Source organism: Carcharhinus amblyrhynchos, chromosome 4 (assembly GCF_965287045.1).
Source record: "Carcharhinus amblyrhynchos chromosome 4, sCarAmb.v2.hapA, whole genome shotgun sequence".
In the NCBI taxonomy this organism is placed as follows: Eukaryota; Metazoa; Chordata; class Chondrichthyes; order Carcharhiniformes; family Carcharhinidae; genus Carcharhinus; species Carcharhinus amblyrhynchos.
Window position 1 is genome coordinate 66,560,662 of NC_137327.1, and position 23,707 is coordinate 66,584,368.

Consider the following 23,707-nt stretch of genomic DNA (forward strand, 5'->3'; position numbering starts at 1 on the left):
CATGAGCTTTGCTGTGTTAAACCTATGGAAAGGGTTTTGTCTATGGCGAGGGTTTTTTTGTTTGATTGGAACACCTTATTTCTTTTCTTTCAACCCTTTCAATCTTATTTCTTTTGAGGATGCCAATCTGCACCCTCAGTTTGACTCTCAGGACCCCAACTTTGATAGCACCAACACCCTTGAAAGCCATCATGTACCTTGCCAAGCCTGTCTGGAGCCACCAGGCCTTCCTTTATAGGACCACCAGCCCCCCAGAACAATTTGTGCTTCCCTACATCTGGACACCACCCTCAATTCTCCAACACCTCGAGGCATCCGAAACCATCCTTTCCAAATCCACTACTCTTTTGTCACAGACTTCAGCATGAACAATCTTCCACACAATTGCACAGAAGTGACTGGTGTATGCCACCTTTAAACAAATTTAAAACAGATTCCTGATTTTATTCTGAGGGTTGGATTTTATTCAAAATGTTTCACGCTATTGAGTATTCATGGTATGCTAATATATGATAAACAACATTGTTATTTTTCATACTGATGACTGATGCTCTATAGGTGGGAGCTAGCTGCTTGTTGACATTACACAAGTGGCAGGGATTAGGGTCTGCCCCCAGCCCTGGTGTTGTGAGTCAGTGAGTGGCATTTTGGAACAATCCATAGATCTGTGGAGGAATCTTATGGAATCACAAGGGGCTCACATGCCACACTTTCAGAATCACTACTATTGGAATAGCTATAAGCCATGCAAAATTGTGGCCAAGCTCCTAATGTGTTGTGGTTTGTTGTTTTTGAGTGCAGGAGTTGTCCGATCTTAAACACATTCATGCCAAGCTAAAGAAACAATACCAGGACAAAATGGCAGAGCTGGCACACTCAAACAGAAGGGTTGAACAGCATGAAGCTGAAGTGAAAAAACTTCGTCTGCGAGTGGAAGAGTTAAAGAACGAGCTAGCTCAGGCAGAGGATGAGGTATGCCTCTTTGTGTCGTCTGTTTATAAAGGGAGTGGGTATGGCTCTGAGGATCTCACCTGCTGCTCTGCATCTACAATGAATAAATGGAAATGCTGCAGCACTCTCCAAGAATGTTCCTTCCTAATTTAGATGATCTCTTCCTCCTTATAAAATCATGGACATTTTCCTGGCCTTTATTGATGCTGATTTGATTTTCATTTATATTTGAGATGTCATCGAATCATATAGCGCAGAAGTGGCCCTTTGACCTATCGAGACCACATTGACATATTAGAAACACCTGAACTCCCACCTAATGCCATCGCCTGTAGCCCTGAGTGTTATGATGTGCCAGGTACTCATCCAGATACCTTATAAAGTATGTGATGCTCTCCTTCAGAAATTTCTCCAATAGTTTTCCTATCACTGACAGGAGACTCATTGGTCTGTAGTTCCCTGGTTTATTTCAACAACACTTCTTAAGTAAGCATGGGCTCCAATCAGTGCCAAACAACAGGAGCACTGAGGGCATCAGCTTATGTGCAACACAACAAGTTTTACAACAGTTCCTGGGGCAGTGATTTCCTAATGCAGCTTTCCAGTTTCAGTGAAATCAGATTTATGGCACAGAAAGAGGCCCTTCATGTCTGCATTGGCAAATTTTCCAGCACCCGGTTCGCAGCTTTGCTGTGGCGTTTCAATTGCCCAAATGCTTCCTAATTACTGTAAGGTTTCCTGCCTCAACCAGTCTTTCATGCAGTGAGTTTTAGATTTCCACCCTAGAAAAGAATCATCGAAAATTACAGCTCAGAAACAGGCCTTTTGGCCCTTCTTGTCTGTGCCAAACCATTTTTTGCCTAGTCCTACTGACCTGCACTTGGACCTACCCGTCCAAGTTTTTCTTAAATGTTAAAAGTGGACCCTGTGGGAGAAAAGGATTTTTCTCAAATACACTTTGAAACTCATCTTCAGAACTTAAATCTATGCTCCTGGATTTTTGACCCCTTTACCAAGAGGAATTACGTCTTTCATAATTTTGCAGACCTCTACGGGATTAGTTTTCTGTGCTCTAAGGAGAACAGTCCTAGCCTAACAGATCTCTTTTCCAGCTGAAATGCAACAAGATGGCCAACATCCTGACCAGTGTCCTCTAAATGAACCCTGGTGCAATCATTTCCTTTCCAGGTCAATTTCACAACTGCCTACGTTTAATGTCACAACTTCAAACCTTTTAGTTCAGTAAACTCAGTCATATATTACTCTCACATTGTTCCTGTGTCTAATACACACCTAGACCATAGAACACTACAGCACAAACAGGCCCTTCGGCCTACAAGTTGCGCCGATCACATCCATACCTACCAAGCCATAGAACTATCTGTAATTCCCAATCCCATCAAATTCCATATACTCATCCAGAAGTCTTTTAAAAGAACCCAGTGAGTTCGCCTCTACCACCACCGACGGCAGCCGATTCCACTCACTCACCACCCTCTGAGTGAAAAACTTACCCCAACATCTCCTCTGTACTTGCTTCCCAGCACCTTAAACCTGTGTCCTAACATAGTAACTAGTCTCACAACTATTCAACCATTATCTTGTAAATTGAGTTTGTGTCTTTATATGCCCTGTTTGTGAACACAGGTCCTTACTCACCTGATGAAGGGGCTTGAGACTCTAAAAGCTAGTGCTGTTGGACTTTAACCAGGTGTTGTGAGACTTGTTATTGTGCTTACCCCAGTCCAACGCCGGCATCGCCACATCATATATTATTCTCATATTGTTGCTGTGTCTAATACATGCACTGTTGTATATTGTTCTCACACAGTTCCACCAATTTGATAATATGGTTACCATCATCATTGCTTCCAAAACGAAAGTTGGAGGGTACTCTTACCGTTAGTGAAGTTCTTCATACATTGGGTGAATTTGTCATCCTGAGCAACTGGAGTATGAAGTTATGTGCTTTGATTTTCATTAACTGTGACACAGAATATGCAAAGTTAGATGAATATTTCAAAAATGAAACAAATTCAAGATGTGGCAACAGAATAGAGGGTTTTGGATTAATCTGAATAATTCAAAGGGTTAAAAACGTTATTATGGCGTAAATTGCCTTCTTTGCAAAGTGATTCTGTGATATGCGATGGCTCCGCATATTTTAGGAAACAAACCAAATTTTGAAACCAGAAAGTCCGGGCATTTTCAGAACAATTACTGAGTGTTTGGCCTGATTCTCTTGTCTGTTTTCTGTTTTTTTTGAGCACTTGATTTCTGTCCTTATACATTGCATTTAGTTAGGCATTTCTAATCTGAGGTTCATGCTCTTTGTGCCCAGTGCTGTGAAAATATGTTCAGGTTGCGAGAATCCTGCTAAAGACTCTGGCTGTTTCTGCTTTCCAGTTAGATGAAGCTCACAATCATGCCAGACGGTTGCAGAGATCATTGGATGAGCAGACAGAACAGTCAGAAAACCTGCAAGTACAGCTGGAACACCTACAGACCAGGTATGTGGAACACACAGACTCGCAGCTGTCTTTTTTATCGTGAGTGTTATGGTCAGCTCAGGTGTTAAACAGTGGAGGAGTCATAACTGCCAGGTCACTGTTACTGCTGGAGTTTATAATCTGTCCTGAAGACAGTAATACATTCATAGGGTCATGAAGCAATACAGCATAGAAACAAGCCCTTCAGCTCAACAGGTCATGCCGATCTTGGTGTCCTCACAGCTAATCCCGACTGCACATGTTTGGCCCATATCTCTCTAATCCTTTCCCATCCATGTACTTATCCAAATGTTTTTAAAATATTGCCATTGTGCCTGCCTCAGCCACTTTCTCTGGCAGCTCATTCCATACATGCACCATCCTCTGCATGAAGAAGCTGTCCCTCAAGCCTCTTTTAAATCTCTTCCTTCTCACCTTAAACCTATATCCTCTAGTTTTCAATTCCCCTTCCCTAGGAAAAAAGACCGTGTTCATTCTATTTCTCCCCCTCATGATTTTATACTCCTCAGTAAAGTCACCCTCGTTCTGCTACATTCCAAGGAATATAGTCCTAGCTTGGCCAACCTCTCCCTACAACCCAGGCCCACTAGTCCTGGCAACATCCTTGTAAATCTTGTTTGCACTCTTTCCAATTTATCAATGTTTTCCTATAATAGGGTGACCAAAACTGTACACCATGTTCCAAGTACTGCCTCACCAATGACTTGTACAACTATAACGTAATCTCCCTCTGCTTCCTATAATAGAAGTGATTTTGAATCCAATTTTCTAACTCTCTTTGGATCCCATGCAACCTGACCTTTCAGACTAACCTGTTGTGCAGGACCTTGTCAAAAGCCTCGCTAAAGTCCATATAGACAACATCTACTTCCCTACCCTTATCCATCCTCTTGGCTACCTCTTCGAAAAGCTCAAAAATATTCATCAGACATGACTTCCCCACACAAAACTGTGCTGACTGTCCCTAATCAGACCTTCACTGTCCAAACATTGGTCTATTCTGTCCCTCCGAATCCCTCCAATAACTTAGAATCATAGAATCTCTACAGTGTAGAAGGATGCCATTTGGCCCATCTAACCTGCACCGACAACAGTCCCAGTCATGCCCTATTCTCATAATGCCATGTATTTATTCAGTTTAGCATAGTCAATTAACCTAACCAACGCAACTTTGGACTGTGGGAGGAAACCAGAGCACCTAGAGGAGCCCCACACAGACACGGGGAGAATGTGCAAATTCCACATGACAGTTACCCAAGGCCAGAATTGACCACAGGCCTCTGGTGCTTGAGGCAGCAATGCTAACTACTGTGCTACCGTGCTGCCCTAACTTACCCACCACTGATGTCAGGCTCACCAGCCTGTAATTCCCTGACTTGTCTTTGCTACTATTCTTCAACAATGGAACAGTATTAGCCACCGTCCAGTCCCGGACTTCACCAGTGAAACGAGATGAAGCAAATATCTCTGCAAGGCCCTCTGCAATTTCTTCCCTAGCCTCCCACAAAGTCCAGGGATGAGCATAGAATCATAGAATCCCTACAGTGCAGGAGGAGGCCATTCAGCCCATCAAGTCTGCACCGACCACAATCCCACCCAGACCCTATTCCTGTAACCCCACATATTTACCGTGCTAATCCTCTGATACTGGCCATGCAAAATTGTCCCTTAATCAACCTAACCCGCACATCTTTGGGCTGTGGGAGGAAACCGGAGCACCTGGAGGCAACCCCACAGACACTGGGGAGAACATGCAAACTCCACACAGACAGTGACCTAAGGCCGGAATTGAATCTAGGTCCCTGGTGCTATGAGACAGCAATGCTAGCTACCATGCCACCCACTTGATAAGGCCCATAGGATTTATCCACCTTAAAGCGCTTTAAAGCTCCAAATATCTCTCCCAAATATGCATATGGCCCAAGACATCACCGCTTGTTTTCATTTTTTTTTAGCATTCATGATTTTCTCTTCAGTAAACACTGAGGACCATAAGACATAGGAGCAGAATTAGACCACTTGGCCCACTGAGTCTGCTGCACCATTCAATTATGGCTGATGTTTTTCTCATCCCCATTATCCTGCCTTTTCCTCATAACCCCGACCCCCTTAATAATCAAGAACAAATATTCATTAAAAGTCTCACCCATCTCGCATGGCTCCAAACACAGTTGGCCATGCTGATCTTTAAGGGAACCTATTCCTTCCCTTGCCACCCTTTTACTCATAATATAACTATAGAAACTCTGAGGATTTTCTTTAATCTTACCTACCAGATCCATACTCATACCCTTTTTTTGCCCTCCAGATTTCTCTCTTAAATGTTCTCTTGCACTTTTTATAGCCACCAAGAGATTTACTTGTTCCTGATTGCTTAAACTTAATGTATGCTTCATTCTTTTTCCAGACCAGAGCCTCAATATCCATCATCAGCCAGGGATCCCTAAACTGCCGGTCTTTCCCTTCACCCTTACAGGAACATGCTACCTTGCACTCTTGATGCCATACTTTTAAAAGCCTTAAAAGTTCCTTTCCCTTCAAACAGACTGATCCAATCAACTTCTACTAGATCCTGCCTAGTGCTCCCAAAATTGGCCCTGCTTAAGTTTATGACCATAACAAAGAACAACCCAGCACGGGAAACAGGCCCTTCGGCCCAACGAGTCCGCGCCGCTGCATCACCCTACACCTATTCTACCCTGCGTGTCTATGAATGGAACCCCTAACTTAGCCAGATTCAGGGGAGAATAGTGTCAATTTAGTAAACCAATCAGCCTAAGAGCACATCTTTGGGGTGTGGGAGGAAACCGGAGCGCCCGGAGGAAACCCACGCAACCACAGGGAGAATGCACAAACTCCCACAGACACAGGCCCAAATCCATGTATCTGCACAGCCAGCAGTGCTAGTCACCGAGCTGTTGCGGCGCCCGTCTACCGGTCCACGATCAAGCACACACACCGACACGAAGTACTAGGCCACTCCCGGAACTTCCAAGAGCAGCCCACGCACGACCCACCGTGTGCATGCCCCTCGTTTGACAACAAGGTGGACCTCCACCTGCAGAATAAAAAGACAAAAACGTTCACTTACAAGTCTGCATTTCCGGTGCCCCCCGAGGTTCTGACCTTATTTAATAGCCCCTACTATAACCCTCCATCCTCGTTTCACTCATGTGTCTGTCTAACTGAACCTTAAATGAGTCCAACGTTCCTGCCTCCACCACCCTCCTCGGTAGCGCGTTCCATACCCCCACAACTCTCTGCGTAAAGAACCTTCCTCTCACTTCCAAATTATACCTCTCCCCCCTCACCCTTAAATCATGACCTCTCGTATTTGTACCCAGTCTAGGGAGCAGTCTCTCACTATTGACTCTATCTATTCCCTTCAGTATCTTATATACCGCTGTCATGTCCCCCCTCAACCTCCGTCTTTCCAAGGAGAAAAGTCCCAGTTTCTCCAACCTTTCCTCGTACCCCAGCCCCTCCATGCCAGGCAACATCCTGGTAAACTTTCTCTGAACCCTCTCCAGAGCCTCCACGTCCTTCCGGTAGTGAGGTGACCAGAACTGGACGCAGTACTCCAAATGCGGTCTAACCAACGTTCTATACAACTGAAGCATTAGACGGCAGCTTTTATACTCTATACCCCTACCTATAAAGGCTAGCATTCCATAAGCCTTCCTAACAACCTTCTCCACTTGTGTCGCAACCTTCATGGATTTGTGAACCTGCACTCCCAGGTCCCTCTGTATGTCTATACTCCTAATCGGTCTACCTTTTATCACGTAGCTCCTCTCTGCATTATTCCTTCCAAAATGCATCACCTCGCATTTGTCAGGATTAAATTCCATCTGCCACCTATCTGCCCAATGCACCAACCTATCTATATCCTGTTGTATCACCTGACATTCCACTTCAGTACCCGCCAACCCTGCCATCTTGGTGTCATCTGCAAACTTGCTGATCACACCACCTACGCTCTCTTCCAAGTCATTTATGTATACTACAAAGAGGAGAGGTCCCAGTACTGAGCCCTGCGGCACACCACTGGTCACTGGCCTCCAGCCCGAAAAGGTCCCCTCCACAACTACCCTCTGTCTCCTATTGCCCAGCCAGTTCTCAATCCACCTAGCTACCTGACCTCGTATCCCATGCGCCTTAACCTTTTCTACCAGCCTACCATGAGGGACTTTGTCAAACACCTTACTGAAATCCATATAGATGACATCAACAGCTCTCCCATCGTCAACCGTTTTTGTCACCTCCTCAAAGAATTCCACCAGATTCGTAAGGCAAGACCTCCCTCTAACAAAGCCATGGACCTGTGGACCTGTCGTATCTTTTCCCAGAACTATTTTAAAATTGAAAGTATTATGGACAAATTGAAAGTGCCCCCTGACTGACACTTCAGTCACCTGCCCTACCTCATTTCCTAACAGGAGGTCCAGTAATGCATGCGTGTGTGCACACACACCCACCTACACACACACACCCCCAGACACACAAACACCACCACCCCCCCCCCCCCCCCCCCCCCCACCACCCCACCCACCGAGTAAGGCCCTCTACCTATTTATTTAGGAAGTTTTCTTGGACACTTTCAACAAATTGCATCTTGTCCACATCCTTTGCACTCCACATGGCCCAGTCAATATTGGGGAAATTAAAATCTCCCACTAATATTCTTACAACTATCTGCAATCTCTCAACACATCTGTTTCTCTAGTTCCTGGTGGTGGGGGGGTCCATAATCCAGTTCCTTTAGAGTGAACATCCTTTACTTGTTTCTAAGGTCTATCCATATGGCCTCATTTGATGGATCCCCAAGAATATCCTCTCTCTAAAGGACTGTTGTTATGTCCTCCCTTCTCAAAAAGATCCTCGTTTACCTGTATGTCTGTCAGACTTGCAGCATCTGTATTGTTACAAAGGGGAGGTTGCTCTCCTGTCTGAGAACTAACACTCAAAAATTCAAAGAGAAGTACCTCCCTTCATAATTGTTAAAGTGTGTGTGAGAAGTGATTGTATCTGCACTAAGGCAACTTTTAGCGGTCAAATCAAATAACTACCTGAGACTCCCTCTGAAAAAGCAACAAGTAACATTTTATTTATCTAACTAACAGTGAAACAGGTTAACTAAATTGCTAAATAGAATAAAACACTATTGCAATGCAATGCTGTTTGGATAATGCAATTCCCACTTATCAACAAAAAAAGTCAGTCTCTAAATATAACCAGTCAGTCTCTAAATATAACCAGCACACCCGCACTCTCACTCAAGCTGTGATCTGTGGCAGATGCTGGTTGACAGAGGCAGTGGCTGTCTGGCTCTCTGGAGCAGAGAGCTATGGTTCTTATACCCCTGATAACATATCAAAATTCTCACAGTAGGATTCACTTACAGGTTATCAAAACATCAGATTCGAATTGGATTGGCTGTTGCTATTCAGATGCCTAGTTTAAACTGATCGGTTAAAATTCAAAACAATCTGTTGCCTTGGCAGCACCTCTGCCTAGCCTCGCGATGCAATATTTCACTCTGTTGTCCCTAAATTATTCTCCCCTCAATCTGGTTTCCAATGTGGGTGCCATAAGCATAGACATGGGTCAAGGGTGGAAGAGGAAAAGCACATTGTTAAAATGGCGGCACGGGCTCGTTGGGCCAAAGGGCCTGTTTCCCGTGCTGTGTTGTTCCTTGTTCTATGCTGTCTGTGTACTGCAATTGCACCAGCATCTCTTCTAACTCTCTAAGCATAGCTAAAAACTATGTTTTTTAACAGACCACGTAATTTTACAACTCTTAGAACATAGAACACTACAGCACAAACAGGCCCTTCGGCCCACGAGTTGCGCCGATCACATCAACACCTACCAATCTATAGACCTACCTATGACCCCCAATCCCATTAAATTCCATATACTCATCCAGAAGTCTTTTAAAAGACCCCAGTGAGTTCGCCTCCACCACCACTGACGGCAGCCGATTCCATTCACTCACCACCCTCTGAGTGAAAAACTTACCCCTAACATCACTTCTGTACTTGCCTCCCTGCACCTTCAATCTGTGTCCTCTCATAGCGACCATTTCAACCCGGGGAAATAGCCTCTGAGAATCCACCCTATCTGGCCTTCATAGCGAGGGGGATTGAATATAAAAGTAGGGAGGTCTTCCTGCAGCTGTATAGGGCATTGGTGAGGCCGCAGCTGGAGTACTGTGCGCAGTTTTGGGCGCCGCACCTGCGCAAGGATATTTTGGCCCTGGAGGGAGTGCAGAGGAGGTTTACTAGGCTGATACCGGAGTTGAGGGGATTGAGCTATGAGGAGAGGCTGAATAAACTAGGCTTGTACTCGTTAGAGTTTAGAAGAATGAGGGGAGATCTCATTGAGACGTATAAGATGATGAATGGGATGGATAGGATAGAGGTGGAGAGACTCTTCCCGCTCAAAAAAGACAGTAGGACTAGGGGGCACAACCTCAAGATAAAGGGGAGGCGGTTTAGAACGGAGTTGAGGAGGAACTTCTTCACTCAAAGGGTGGTGAATCTCTGGAATTCTCTGCCCGTTGAAGTGGTGGAGGCTGCCTCGCTAAATATTTTTAAGAAGCGGGTTGATGGGTTTTTGATAAGAGAGGGGATTAAGGGTTATGGGGAGAGGGCGGGAAAGTGGAACTGAGCCACGACAGATCAGCCATGATCTTATTGAATGGCGGGGCAGGCTCGAAGGGCTAGATGGCCTACTCCTGCTCCTATTTCTTATTATGTTCTTATTATTCCACTCAACATTTTATAAACTTCTATCAGGTCGCCTCTCAACCTTCGTCTCTCCAGGGAGAAGAGTCCCAGCTCCCTCAACCTAACTTCATAAGGCATGCTTCCCAGTCCAGGCAACATCCTTGTAAATCTCCTCTGTACCCTTTCAATAGCTTCTACGTCCTTCCTATAGTGAGGCGACCAGAACTGCGCACAGTACTCCAAATGAGGCCTGACAAGGGTCTTTTAAAGTTGCAGCATTACCTCCCGATTCCTAAACTCAATCCCTCGATTAATGAAGGCCAGTACACCGTACGCCTTCTTGACCACATCCTCCACCTGTGAGGCCAATTTAAGAGTCCTGTGGACCCGGACCCCAAGATCCTTCTGCTCTTCAACACTACTAAGACTCCTGCCCTTGATAGTGTACTTGTTCATCCCATTGGTTCTGCCAAAATGGATGACTACACATTTATCCGCGTTGAAGTCCATCTGCCACTTCTCCGCCCAGTCCTGCATCCTATTTATGTCCTGCTGCAACTTTTGACATCCTTCCAGACCATCCACAACACCACCGACCTTCGTGTCATCAGCGAACTTACTTACCCATCCCTCCACTTCCTCATCTAGGTCATTTATGAAAATGACAAACAGCAAGGGTCCTAGAACAGATCCCTGGGGCACTCCACTGGTGACTGACCTCCATGCCGAAAAAGACCCATCCACAACCACTCTGTGCCTTCTGCAGGCAAGCCAGTTCTGGATCCACAAGGCCAAAGGCCCTTGGATCCCATGCCCTCTCACCTTCTCAAAAGGTCTTGCATGGGGGACCTTATCAAACGCCTTGCTGAAGTCCATGTACACCACATCCACTGCACTTCCTTCGTCAATGTGTTCAGTCACATTTTCGAAGAACTCAACTAAGCTCGTAAGGCACGACCTGCCCTTGACAAAACCATGCTGACTATTTCTGATCATGTCAAACCTCTCCAAATGCTCATAAATCTTGTCCCTCAGAAGCCTCTCCATCAGCTTACCAACCACTGAGGTCAGACTCACCGGTCGGTAATTTCCCGGGCTATCTCTGTTCCCTTTCTTGAAAATAGGAACTACATCCGCAATCCTCCAATCTTCCGGAACCTCTCCCGTCTCCATTGACGACGCAAAGATTATCACCAGGGGCTCTGCAATCACTTCCCTCGCCTCCCACAGTATCCTGGGGTACATCCCATCTGGTCCCAGTGACTTATCTATCTTGATAGAATTCAAAAGTTCTAACACATCCTCCTCCTTAATATCCACATACTCAATCTTTTCCATCTGCTGCAAACCTGTAGCAAAATCTCCCAGATCAGTTTCCACTGTGAATACTGAGGCAAAGTACTCATTAAGCACCTCTGCCATTTCTTCTGGTTCCACACAGACCTTTCCCCCTTCACCTTTTATAGGTCCTATCCCTTCTCTTCTCACCTTTTTACTTTTCACATATTTATAGAAGGCCTTGGGATTCTCCTTAATCTTACCCGCCAAGGCCTTCTCATGACCCCTTCTGGCTCTCCTAATTTCCCTTTTAAGCTCCTTTCTACAATCCTTATACTCCTCAAGATCCTTAACATCTCCTAGTTCCCTGAACCTTTTGTACACCTTTCTTTTCCTCCTTACTAGGCTCACCACAGCCTTCGTGCACCACGGTTCCCGCGACCTACCAAAACCCCCTTGTCTCATCGGAACGTTGTCATGCAGAGCTCCAGACAAACATTCCTTGAACATCCGCCACCTTCCTTTGGTACTTTTCCCTAAGAACGCCTCCTTCCAGTTTATTTGTCCAAGTAACTTCCTGACGTCTTCGTATTTCCCCCTACTCCAGACAAACACCTTCCTAGCCTGCCTGATCCTATCTCGTTCCAATGCAATTGTGAAAGAGATAGAATTATGATCACCGTTCCCAAGATGCTCTCCTACCGAGAGATCCATCACCTGTCCTGGTTCATTCGCCAGCACCAGGTCAAGTACAGCCTCTCCCCTCGTAGGCTTATCCACGTACTGTGTCAGGAAACCTTCCTGAACACACCTAACAAACTCCTCCCCATCCAAACCCCTTACCCTTGGGATATTCCAGTCGATGTTTGGGAAATTGAAGTCTCCCATCACGACAACTCTGTTATTACTACATCTCTCTAGAATCTGTTTCCTTATCTGCACCTCAACTTCCCTGTCACTATTGGGCAGCCTATAGAATACACCCAGCAAAGTTTTCGACCCTTTGCTGTTCCTAACTTCCACCCACAGAAACTCAGTAGATAGTCCCTCCACGGCATCCTCCTTCTCTGCAGCCATGACACTGTCCCTGACCAACAGTGCCACTCCACCACCTCTTCTGCCACCCTCCCTGTCCTTCCTGAAGCATCCTGGCACCTGAAGTACCCAGTCCTGTCCCTGAGACATCCAAGTCTCCGTAATGGCCACCACATCACATTCCCAAGTAGCAATCCACACCCTAAGCTCATCTACCTTATTTACTACACTCCTGGCGTAAAAATATATACACTTCAGCCCCTCAGTCTGGGCATTACCCTTCTCCACCCCCTGTCTAACCTCCCTCTCATACTGCCTGCAGTCCTCTCCTACCTGGGAGCTAACCGTCCCAGTCTCCCCATCACAATTCCCTCCCCCCATCCTTTCTAGTTTAAAGTCTTCCCACCAAGATATTAGTCCCCCTGGGATTTAAGTGCCACCCGTCTTTACCGTACAGGTCACACCTGCCCCGAAAGAGGTCCCAATGATCTAGGAACCGAAATCCCTGCCCTCTGCACCAGTCCCTCAGCCACGCATTCAGCCTCCACCTCATTCCATTCCTGCCCTCATTCTCCTGTGGCACAGGCAGCAATCCTGAGATTACTACCATTGCTTTTCTCTTCCTCAGCTGCCTACCCAGTTCCCTATAGTCCCTTTTCACAACTGCCTCCCTCTTCTTGCCTACGTCAGTAGTACCTATATGCACTACAACCTCTGGTTCCTCACCCTTCCCCTTCAGGATGTCTGGGACACACCCAGAGACATCCCGGATCCCAGCCCCAGGGAGACAAACCATCATCCGCGACTCACGTCTACGTCCACAAAAATGCCTGTCCGCCCCCCTCACTGTGGAGTCCCCTATTAGCACTACCTTTCTGCTCTCTTTTTTAATTTTTTTACTTACTGGCTCAGCTCCAGAGACCTGGCCACCACTTCCTCCCTCAGATGAGCTGTTCCCCCCAGTAGTACTCAAGCCGGAGTACTTATTTTGAAGGGGGACATCCACCGGCGTGCTCTCCATCACCCGAGGTTTCCCCTTCCTAATAGTTACCCAAGTGCCTTCTTCCCATTGCCCTGGTGTGACTACTTGCTGATAGCTCCTATCTATTACCTCCTCACTCTCTCGAATGAGCCGAAGGTCCTCGAGCTGCATTTGCAGCTCCTTAACTTGGTTCCATAGGGTCTGCAGCTCCACACACCGAGCACAGGTGTGGATGTCTGGTAGACCAGGAGCTTCCAAGACCTCCCACATGTTGCACTGGCAACAACATACTGGTCTCACACCCATACTTGCCCCTTTTAGTAACCCAGAGGAAAAAGTAAAAAAAAACTTATAACTTACCTTGCCTCACCCTTATCTCTTTGGCCCTGTGAGCCAAAGCCCTTACAGCACACTCAAAAACAAAAGCAGTCTTACCTGCTCTCAGTCAGAGCCCCTCTCTCTCTCTCTCTCTCTCTTTTCTAGGTTAGAGGAGGGGGGAGGGCTGGGATACTCTACCTATGTAGAGTATCGGGAATCCCCTCCGGTCTAATTTATAGTAAGGTAAAAAAAAACTCGACCCGAGTGCCCTAGCAACTACTTCCGGTGCAAAAATTAAAGCAAAAAAACTAAAACAAAGTTAGTTTTAAAAAAAGAAAAAAGTCGCTGTACTCACCCACAAGCTCTCCACTCGCAAATCGCAGCCTCTCTTCAGTGCTCCGACGGAACAATGAGGTCGGATCCCCGTGGTAAGTACACTTTTAAAGGTAAAAAAACTCGACCTGAGTGCCCTAGCAACTACTTCCGGTGCAAAAATTAAAGCAAAAAAACTAAAACAAAATTAGTTTTAAAAAAAGAAAAAAGACGCTGTACTCACCCACAAGCTCTCCACTCGCAAATCGCAGCCTCTCTTCAGTGCTCCCACGGAACTCTTAGCATTTTAAAAGTTTTTTTCATAATTTCCCAAACACTAACTTCACAACAGTATCCTGGAACATTGAGTTGCCAGTCCTGCCCTTCTCTCAGCCATGTTTCTGTTATGGCGATAACATCCCAGTTCCCAGAGCCAATTCATGCTCTGAGTTGATGCGTTTTACCTGTTGAGCCTCATGCATTGAAATTAAAGCAGTTTAACTAGAAGCCTTTTCTCTTCTTTTACTGTGCCCCTGGCTCTCCGGACTACTAAATTTGCTCTTGCTGGCTACTGCATTTTCTCCTGACTTCTCATTGGCTCCTCTGCCGAATTAGTTTAAACCCTTCCAGATAACACGAGAAAATCTCCCCACAGGGATATTGGATTCCCTCCAGTTCAAGGGCAAACCATCCCTCTTGTACAAGTCACTTCTATCCCAGAAAAGATCCCAGTGATGCAAGCACCTTAATTCCTGTCCTAGCTCCTCAGCCACACGTTCATGTGGCCTATAAGAACATAAGAAATAGGAGCAGGAGTAGGCCAGCTAGCCCTTCAAGCCTGCCCCACCATTCAATAAGATCATGGCTGATCTGTAGTGGATCAGTTCCACTTCCCCGCTTTCTCCCCATAACCCTTAATTCCCTTGACTATCAGAAATCTATCTACCCGTGACTTAAATATACTCAGCGAGGTAGCCTCCACCACTTCAATGGGCAGAGAATTCCAGAGATTCACCACTTGAAGGAGTTCCTCCTCAACTCCATTCGAAACTGCTTCCCCCCCCCCCCCCCCACTTATTTTGAGGCTGTGGCCTCTAGTTCTGTTTTCCTTTCTAAGTGGAAAGAATCTCTCTGCCTCTACCCTATCTAGCCCCTTCATTATCTTGTGAGTCTCTATAAGATCCTCCCTCAGCCTTCTAAACTCCAACGAGTACAGGCCCAGTCTATTTAATCTCTCCTCATAAGCTAACCCCCTCATCTCCGATATCAGCTTGATGAACCTTCTCTGTACTCCCTCCAAGGCCAGTATATCCTTATGCAAATAAGGGGACCAAAACTGCACACAGTACTCCAGTTGCGGCCTCACCAATGCCTTGTACAGTTGCAGCAAGACCTCCCTGCTTTTATATTCTATCCCCTTCGCGTTAAAGGCCAACATTCCATTCGCCTTCTTGATCACCTGCTGCACCTGCAGACTGAGTTTTTGCGATTCGTGCACAAGGATCCCCAGGTCCCTTTGCACAGTAGCATGCTGCAGCTTTTCACCCTTTAAATAATATTCCTTCCTACTATTATTTCTACCGAAGTGGATAACCTCACATTTGCTAACGTTATACACCATCTGCCAGGTCCTCGCCCACTCACTCAGCCTATCCAGATCTCTCTGCAGATTTTCCACGTCCTCCGCACAATTCGCTTTTCCAGTCGTCTTCGTGTCAACAGCAAATTTTGTTAACCAACACTCAGCCCCCCTCCTCCAGATCGTCGATGTATATGGTAAACAGTTGAGGCCCCAGCACCAATCTCTGCGGCACGCCTCTAGTCACCAACTGCCAACCAGAAAAGCACCCATTGATTCCAACTCTCTGCTTCCTGTTAGATAACCAATCCTCAATCCACGCTAACACTTTATCCCCAACTCTGTGTACCCTAACCTTCTGCAGCAACCTTTTGTGAGGCACCTTATCGAACGCCTTCTGGAAATCTAAAAACACCACGTCCACGTCCACCATTCCCCTCTGCCTACTGCACTAGTCACATCTTCGTAAAAATCCAGTAAATTCGTTAAACACGACTTCCCCTTCACGAATCTGTGCTGCGTCTGATCAAACCGTTCTTTTCTAGGTGTCCTGCTATTTCTTCTTTGATGATGGATTCTAGCATTTTTCCAACTACGGACGTTAAGCTAACCGGCCTGTAGTTCCCTGCCTTTTGTCTGCTACCTTTTTTAAACAGCGGCATAACAGTAGCTGTTTTCCAATCCGCCGGCACTTCCCCAGAGTCCAGCAAATTTTGAGAAATAATTACTAACGCATCTGCTATTACTTCTGCCATTTCTTTCAGAACCCTGGGAAGCATTCCACCCGGTCCCGGGGACTTGTCTACCTTCAGTCCCGTTAGTCTACCAAGCAATACCTCCGTAGTAACAGTAATTGTATTAAGGACCTCATCTACCAACTCTCTATCTTTAATATTCGGTAAGCTGTTTGTGTCCTCCTCCATGAAGACCGACACAAAAAACTTATTTAAAGTCTCAGCCATTTCCTTATTACCCACCGTTAAATCACCCCTCTCGTCCTCCAAGGGTCCAATATTCACTCTAGCCAGTCTCCTCTTCTTCATATATTTGTGAAAACTTTTACTATCTTTTTTATATTTAGAGCTAGTTTAGTTTCATACTCTATCTTTCCTTTCTTTATAGCTTTCTTAGTCATTCTTTGTTGTTTTTTAAATCTTTCCCAATCTTCTAATTCCCTACTATTTTTAGCCACTCTGTACACATCAGTTTTTAATTTAATGCTCTCCTTTATTTCCTTCGATATCCACGGTGAATTATCCCTTTTCTTACAGTCCTTCTTTACCATTGGAATATATTTCTGCTGAATACTGAAAAAGATCTCCTTAAAAATCCTCCACTGTTCCTGAGCTGTCCTACCAACCAATCTGTGCCTCCAATCTACATTAGCCAATTCCACCCTCGTCCTATCATACTCCCCTCTGTTTGGGACACTACTTTCTCACCCTGCGTATGCATCAGAAATTCAACCATATTGTGATCGCTCGTCCCAAGAGGATCCCTCACAAGAAGATCCCTAATTCTACCTGCCTCGTTACACAGTACCAGACCTAAGGTAACTCGCTCCCTCATAGGTTCCATTACATACTATTCAAGGAAACTATCCTGACAGCATTCCAAAAACTCTTCCTCAAGCCCACTGCATCCGACTTGGGTCATCCAATCAATATGCAGATTAAAATCCCCATAATTATCGCCGTTCCGTTTCTGCACGCATCAATTATTTGCTTGTTTATAGCCCGCCCCACCTCAAAGTTATTATTTGGGGGCCTATAGACCACACCCACCAGTGACTTTCTCCCCTTACTATTTCTTATCTCCACCCGCAATGATTCCACGTTTTGCTCTTTGGACCCTATATCTTCTCTTACTACTGCCCTGATATTATCCTTTATTAACAGAGCTGCCCCACCTCCTTTTCCTTCCTGTCTATCCTTCCTAAATGCCCGATACCCCTGGATATTCAGTTCCCAGTCCCAGTCACCCTGCAACCACGCTTCCGTATTGGCCACTAGATCATACCCATTTGTGCTGATTTGTGCCATCAGCTCATTCACTTTGTTTTGAATGCTTTGTGCATTCAGGTAAAGTGTCTTTATGCCAGCCTTTATCTGGACCTTATTTGTAGAAACACTACTAACCTCTCCCCTGCCCCCTACTCCTTTAATTAGTGGAATGTCCTCAACATTAACCTGCACTTGTACCCTCTCCTTTACTTTAGATTTTGTAATTCCTATCTTTCTATTTCTGTCCTCACTGGCACGTGGCACTGAGAATAATCCAGAGATCGCTATTTTTGCAGTCCTTTTTTTTAGCTTATCTAACTCCCTATGCCCATTCCACAGGACCTCATCCCTTTTTCTACCTTTGTCGTTTGTACTAATGTGTACAATGACCTCTGGCTTCACGCTTCTCCTTCAGAATGTTCTCCAACTGCTCAGAGACATCCTTCACCCTGGAACCTCGGAGGCAACACACCATCCTGAAGTTTCTTCTGTCGTCATAGACTCTTCTGTCTATCCCCCTCACTATTGAGTCTCCTATTAGTATCGCTCTGTGTGACTGCACCCTTTCCCTCTGAGGCTAAGAGTCGACCACAGTGCCACAGTCTTGACTGCAGTTGCTAGCCACTGAAAGACCACACCACCTCCCCCCCGCCCCCCACAAACAGTATTCAAAGACATATACGTGTTAGTGAAGAGAATGGCCATAGAGGAAGCCTGCACTGTCCCCACCTTAGTGATCACCTAGCTGCCTGGATGTAGGTATAACCATCTCACTAAAGCTCTTACCAATGATGTAAGAACATAAGAAATAGGAGCAGGAGTAGGCCATCTAGCCCTTCGAGCCTGCCCCGCCATTCAATAAGATCGTGGCTGATCTGGAGTGGATCAGTTCCACTTTCCCGCTTTCTCCCCAGAACCCTTAATTCCCTTGTCTGTCAAAAAACCTGTGACTTAAATATATTTAGCGAGGTAGCCTCCACCACTTCAACGGGCAGAGAATTCCAGAGATTCACCACCCTTTGAGTGAAGAAGTTCCTCCTCAACTCCGATCTAAACTGCACCCCCCCCCCCCCTTATCTTGAGGCTGTGCCCTCTAGTCTTGCTATCCTTTCTAAGCGGGGAGAATCTCTCTACCTCTACCCTATCCGTTCCTTTCATTATCTTATACGTCTCTATAAGATCCCCCCTCATCCTTCTAAACTCCAACAAGTACAGACCCAGTCTATTTAGTCTCTCTTCATAGTCCAACCCGCTGATCTCCGGTATCAGCCTTGTGAACCTCCTCTGCACTCCCTCCAAGGCCAAAATATCCTTGCGCGAATGCGGCGACCAAAACTGCACACAGTACTCCAGCTGCAGCCTCACCAGTACCCTGTACAGTTGCAGCAATACCTCCCTGCTTTTATATTCTATCCCCCTCGCTATGAAGGCCAGCATCCCATTTGCCTTCTTGATCACCTGCTGCACCTGCAGACTGGGTTTTTACGACTCATGCACAAGGACCCCCAGCTTTTTGCCCTTTAAGTAGTAATCCCTCCGACTATTATTTCTGCCAAAGTGGATAACCTCACTCTTGCTAACATTATACTCCATCTGCTAGGTCCTCGCCCACTCCCTCAGCCTATCCAGATCCCTCTGCAGACTTTCCACACCCTCCATACAATTTGCTTTACCACTCATCTTTGTGTCATCAGCAAATTTCGTCACCCTACACTCAGCCCCCTCCTCCAGATCATCTATATAAATGGTAAACAGTTGAGGCCCCAGTACCGATCCCTGCGGCACACCACTAGTCACCAACCACCGATCAGAATAGCACCCATTGATACCAACTCTCTGCTTCCTGTTAGACAACCAATCCTCTATCCACGCTAACATCTTACCCCCAACTCCGTGCACCCTACCCTTCTATAGCAACCTTTTATGAGGCATCTTATCAAACGCCTTTTGAAAATCTAGAAACACCACATCCACCGGTTCCCCTCTGTCTACTGCACTAGTCACATCCTCATAGAAATCCAATAGATTTGTCAAACATGACTTCCCCTTTGTTGAAGTTCTCGGCATCCTGGATTATCCTGAGCCATCCAGCTCCACCTCCAGTTCTCTAATGCTGTCAGTCAGGAGTTGCAGTAGGGTGCACTTCTCACAGGTGTCATCACCAGGGACACTAGAAGTCTCCCTGAGCTCCCTCATCCAGCAAAAGGAGCATGCCACTGTTCTAACTGCCATCCAGATTGCTCTAACTATTGAAAAAAAATGAAAGAGACCTTACCTGTTCTTACCTGTACCTCTGCTCAGTCACCGCTCGCCAAAGCCTCTCAAGCCAAAGCGTCAGCATTTGTACTGGCCCCACCCTCCCAACTGCCGCTTCCTTATACACTTCAGAAAGATATATGAATCTTACCTTGCTTGTCCTCTTCACAGTTCCCCTTTTCTTGGTTAGAGAATGAGGGATGGAAACCCTAATGTCAAGTTTCAGGCTTATCCACTCCTTGTTGCCAGTTCCCATGCGATCTGCTATCCAGTTGTGGTGACTGGGCCAATGTTTCCCAGAATTCCACTCAATGATGTTTCCCTGCCACATTCTAATTCGATACTTTTCCTGGCATTGATCACGGGACAGGGGTGGGGGGGTGGTGGTGGGCATTGTCCTGCCAAAATCTTAGTGACTGGGTAGATATCTCCCAGAATTCCTCTGATGTCTCACTGCCGCCCTCTGGTTCGATGCATCTCTTCGCATTAATCACAGAGGGTGTTCTGCCAGGATCCGCTGTCCAGTCGTGGTGACTGCACCAACATTTCCCAGAATTGCGCTCAGTAAAGCTCCTTGCTGCCCTCTGGTTCAATGCACCTCTTTGCATTGATCACGGAGGATGTTCTGCTGAGATCCACTGTCCAGTCATGGTGACTGGACCCACATCTCCCAGAATTGCTCTGTGACGTTTCCCTGCTGCCCTCTGATTTGATGCACCTCCTTACATTGATCATGGAGGGTGTCCTGCTGAGATCCACTGTCCAGTTGTGGTGAGTGGACCCACATCTCCCAGAATTCCTCTCAGTAACATCTTCTTGCCATGCTCTGATTCAATTCATGATTTGTGAGTACAAAAAAGCAACTGTTTCAATACCAGCTAATAATTTGCTCCCCAGCATCTATCTGCAGCATCTTGTCCAGACAGCTTACACTGAATAAAGAACAAGCAAGCTCAAACTATTGACTGAAACAAGACAAATAAAAATGAGGCATTAGATAGATGCTTGTTAACTCTCTCGAGCAAATCATAATAGTTCACAGTAAACCAGCATTCTGTTTCACTTTTAAAAGAATACACAAATGATTTTGCAGCTTGTATCTCTCTTCCCACCCTCCCCACCCCCCACCATCATGATGAAGCCATTACATAGAATTAATCTGCATTTGTGTGATATTAAACATTACATTTCACTAAACACATGCACACAAACCAGGTGCTGGTTATGAAATTGTTGTCTGTAAGGGCGGCACGGTAGCACAGTGGTAAGCACTGCTGCTTCACAGCTCCAGGGTCCTGGGTTCGAATCCAGGTTCAGGTCACTGTCTGTGTAGAGTTTGCACATTCTCCTCGTGTCTGCGTGGGTTTCCTCTGGGTGCTCCGGTTTCCTCCCACAGTCCAAAGATGTGCGGGTTAGGTTGATTGGCCATGCTAAGAAATTGCCTCTTAGTGTCCAGGGTAGAGGGATTAGTGGATATGGGGGTAGGGCCTGGGTGGGATTGTGTTCGGTGCAGACTCGATGGGCCGAAGGGCCTGTTTCTGCACTGTAAGGTTCTATGATTCTATGAAATATTCTATATAGACACTTCAACCAGTTTATCTTACATTTACTCAAGTGTTTTTACTTTATGAGACAGACAAAGGACTCATGAAGGTAGTTCAAACTTGGCTTCATTAAAAACGCTCACAGGTTAACAAAACAATTCTGACTAAGTTAACGAAACAATTCTGACTAAATTAACTTTCCCCAAACTAAGCTAATTGCCTGAGACATAGATATTCCCCGGTGAAATTGATTCTGTTGTTGGATTCAATTCACTAAACTGACAGTGACAGATGAACTTGGGGGTCTTCTGAGTATGAAGGTGGATCTCACACACCCTCTTGCATCATCCCAGGTCACAGTAGGTTTGGTGGAGATTTTGCTGGAGTTTGTCTTGAAATGACTGTTTTTATCTTTTGCTTTCCTCCTTCAAATGTTCTCTGACTTTGAGCCAATAGGGTGACAGGGCATGGGGGCAGGTCATAACACCCAGTGAAGTTGGACCATGTCATCCTAGTTGTACATATTTCTTTTTAGGATATGGTTAATAGCAGGAGCCTGGCTGAAACGAGGTAAACGCAATCATAATGTCTTTTGGATGAGTATTTCCTGATGGGTTTCGAACTATAACAACTCTTCCATTGTATAGTTTGAGCTTCTCTGTTCAATATGTAAGAGGTCTGGGTTCTGGTTTAGAATCATGCTGACTTTCCTATTGTTACAATGATATGTGAGATCTGGGAAGTGTCTTTTGACCTGTGGTAACCTCATAAAAGCAGTTTTAGCTGTATTAATTTAAAAGTGTTCAATTTTATGTTAGGCCTAGTCCATTTAACAGAAAATCTATAAATTGTTTTGATAAATAAACTTTCTGAATGGAATGTTGGATTTATTATTGATATCCTGTTTTGTTTATGGTAAATATCAAAACTGTCAGCTTTTAGTGCTCAGGTAACACGGCTCTGGATGTTAAATATCAAAGAAAGGTTTGTAATCACTAATTAGTTGTGTTAGTCAGGATGCTCTGAAAAAGGAGCTCAAATCCTGAAGTTCAGCAGCAGCTCCCTGAAAATCTTGAAGAATCGTGAAATTCTGAATTTTCCTCCTTAACTATCTTTCACCATTCCATGAACCATGAACGTATAACCAGGTGAGAAATCATAGGCCCCAGTGTTTATTCTCCTTCTGGGTCCCTTAAGCCTCTCCCTCAACCATTCCTTTATTCCCCTTTCAAGATTCATCAATCAATACATGTCTATAGCAACTCAGGGAGGGGTAGTACCTCTGGTGGGGAAACATGTCGCATCCTTTTCATGGCAGTTTGTCCACCCTTCGTCACCAACTGGCACTCGGCTCTCACCTGTGGCTCCTCGTAGCTGTTTGCATGCAGCAGCGGCCACACCCCAGGCAATGGCTTCAACAAACCAGCTAAACTAGGTGAGGGTAGCTGACGGGTCTCAACCCTCGGTGAGATAGGGAGATGTCTATCCCAGCGTGTGAAGACAGACTCCAGTGGATTGAGCAGATGAGACCAATGGAAAGTCTAACGGTCAAGAAGGCGGTCTCTGCAAGTGCCATGGAATGCAAAGAGCAGGACGAGATACGGAAGACATCCCGGTCATCCACAGCGCCTAGTTCCATCTTCAGCCATCTTGACTCTTGTCTTGCTACTGGATCCGGATGGGAATTGGGAAGAGAGAGTGAGGCTGACACTGCGCAACTCTCCCTCACTTTAATCCAAATCAAGTGCTAGTCTCGACACCATCACCATCATCATCGTCCTGTTAAAGTGCCAGGACATTCCATGCCTGAATTGGCCTGATCAGTCATCTTCGGACACACCGCATCCAGCCTCAAAATGACAAATGGTGTCGAGGTCGTCCTGCACAAGCGCGTTTTCATACTCTATTTTTCCCTTAATCAATCCTTTGCTGAATTTTAAACTGCTCCCAATCTTCAGGTCTGTTACTTTTTTTGACCAATTTGTAAGCTTCTTCTGGAGTTTCTTCTGTTATCACTTATTAACATGGTTTTGTGAAGGGTTGGTTGTACCTCACTAATTTGATTGAGTTTTTCGAGGAAGTGACGAAGGTGATAGATGAGGGAAAGGCAGTGGATGTTGTATACGTGGACTTCAGTAAAACCTTTGACAAAGTACATCATGATGGACTGGTACGAAAGGTGAAGTCACACAGGATCAGAGGAGAGCT

General features: G+C 45.7%; 1 protein-coding gene across 4 annotated transcripts in view; it reads left to right on the plus strand.

Annotated features, from left to right (window-relative positions):
• Nucleotides 1-23,707, plus strand: part of LOC145342085 (coiled-coil domain-containing protein 102A-like) — a 200,961-nt gene that overhangs the window by 139,616 nt on the left and 37,638 nt on the right. For all 4 annotated transcript variants that reach the window (XR_013886506.1, XM_080187294.1, XM_080187295.1 and 1 more), the window contains exons 7-8: nucleotides 802-972; nucleotides 3,358-3,461. Coding sequence is in view for 3 of the 4 variants with exons in the window: in XM_080187294.1 (XP_080043420.1) it covers nucleotides 802-972; nucleotides 3,358-3,461 (275 nt within the window). In the remaining variant the exon portion in view is untranslated. The remainder of the gene's footprint in view (nucleotides 1-801; nucleotides 973-3,357; nucleotides 3,462-23,707) is intronic.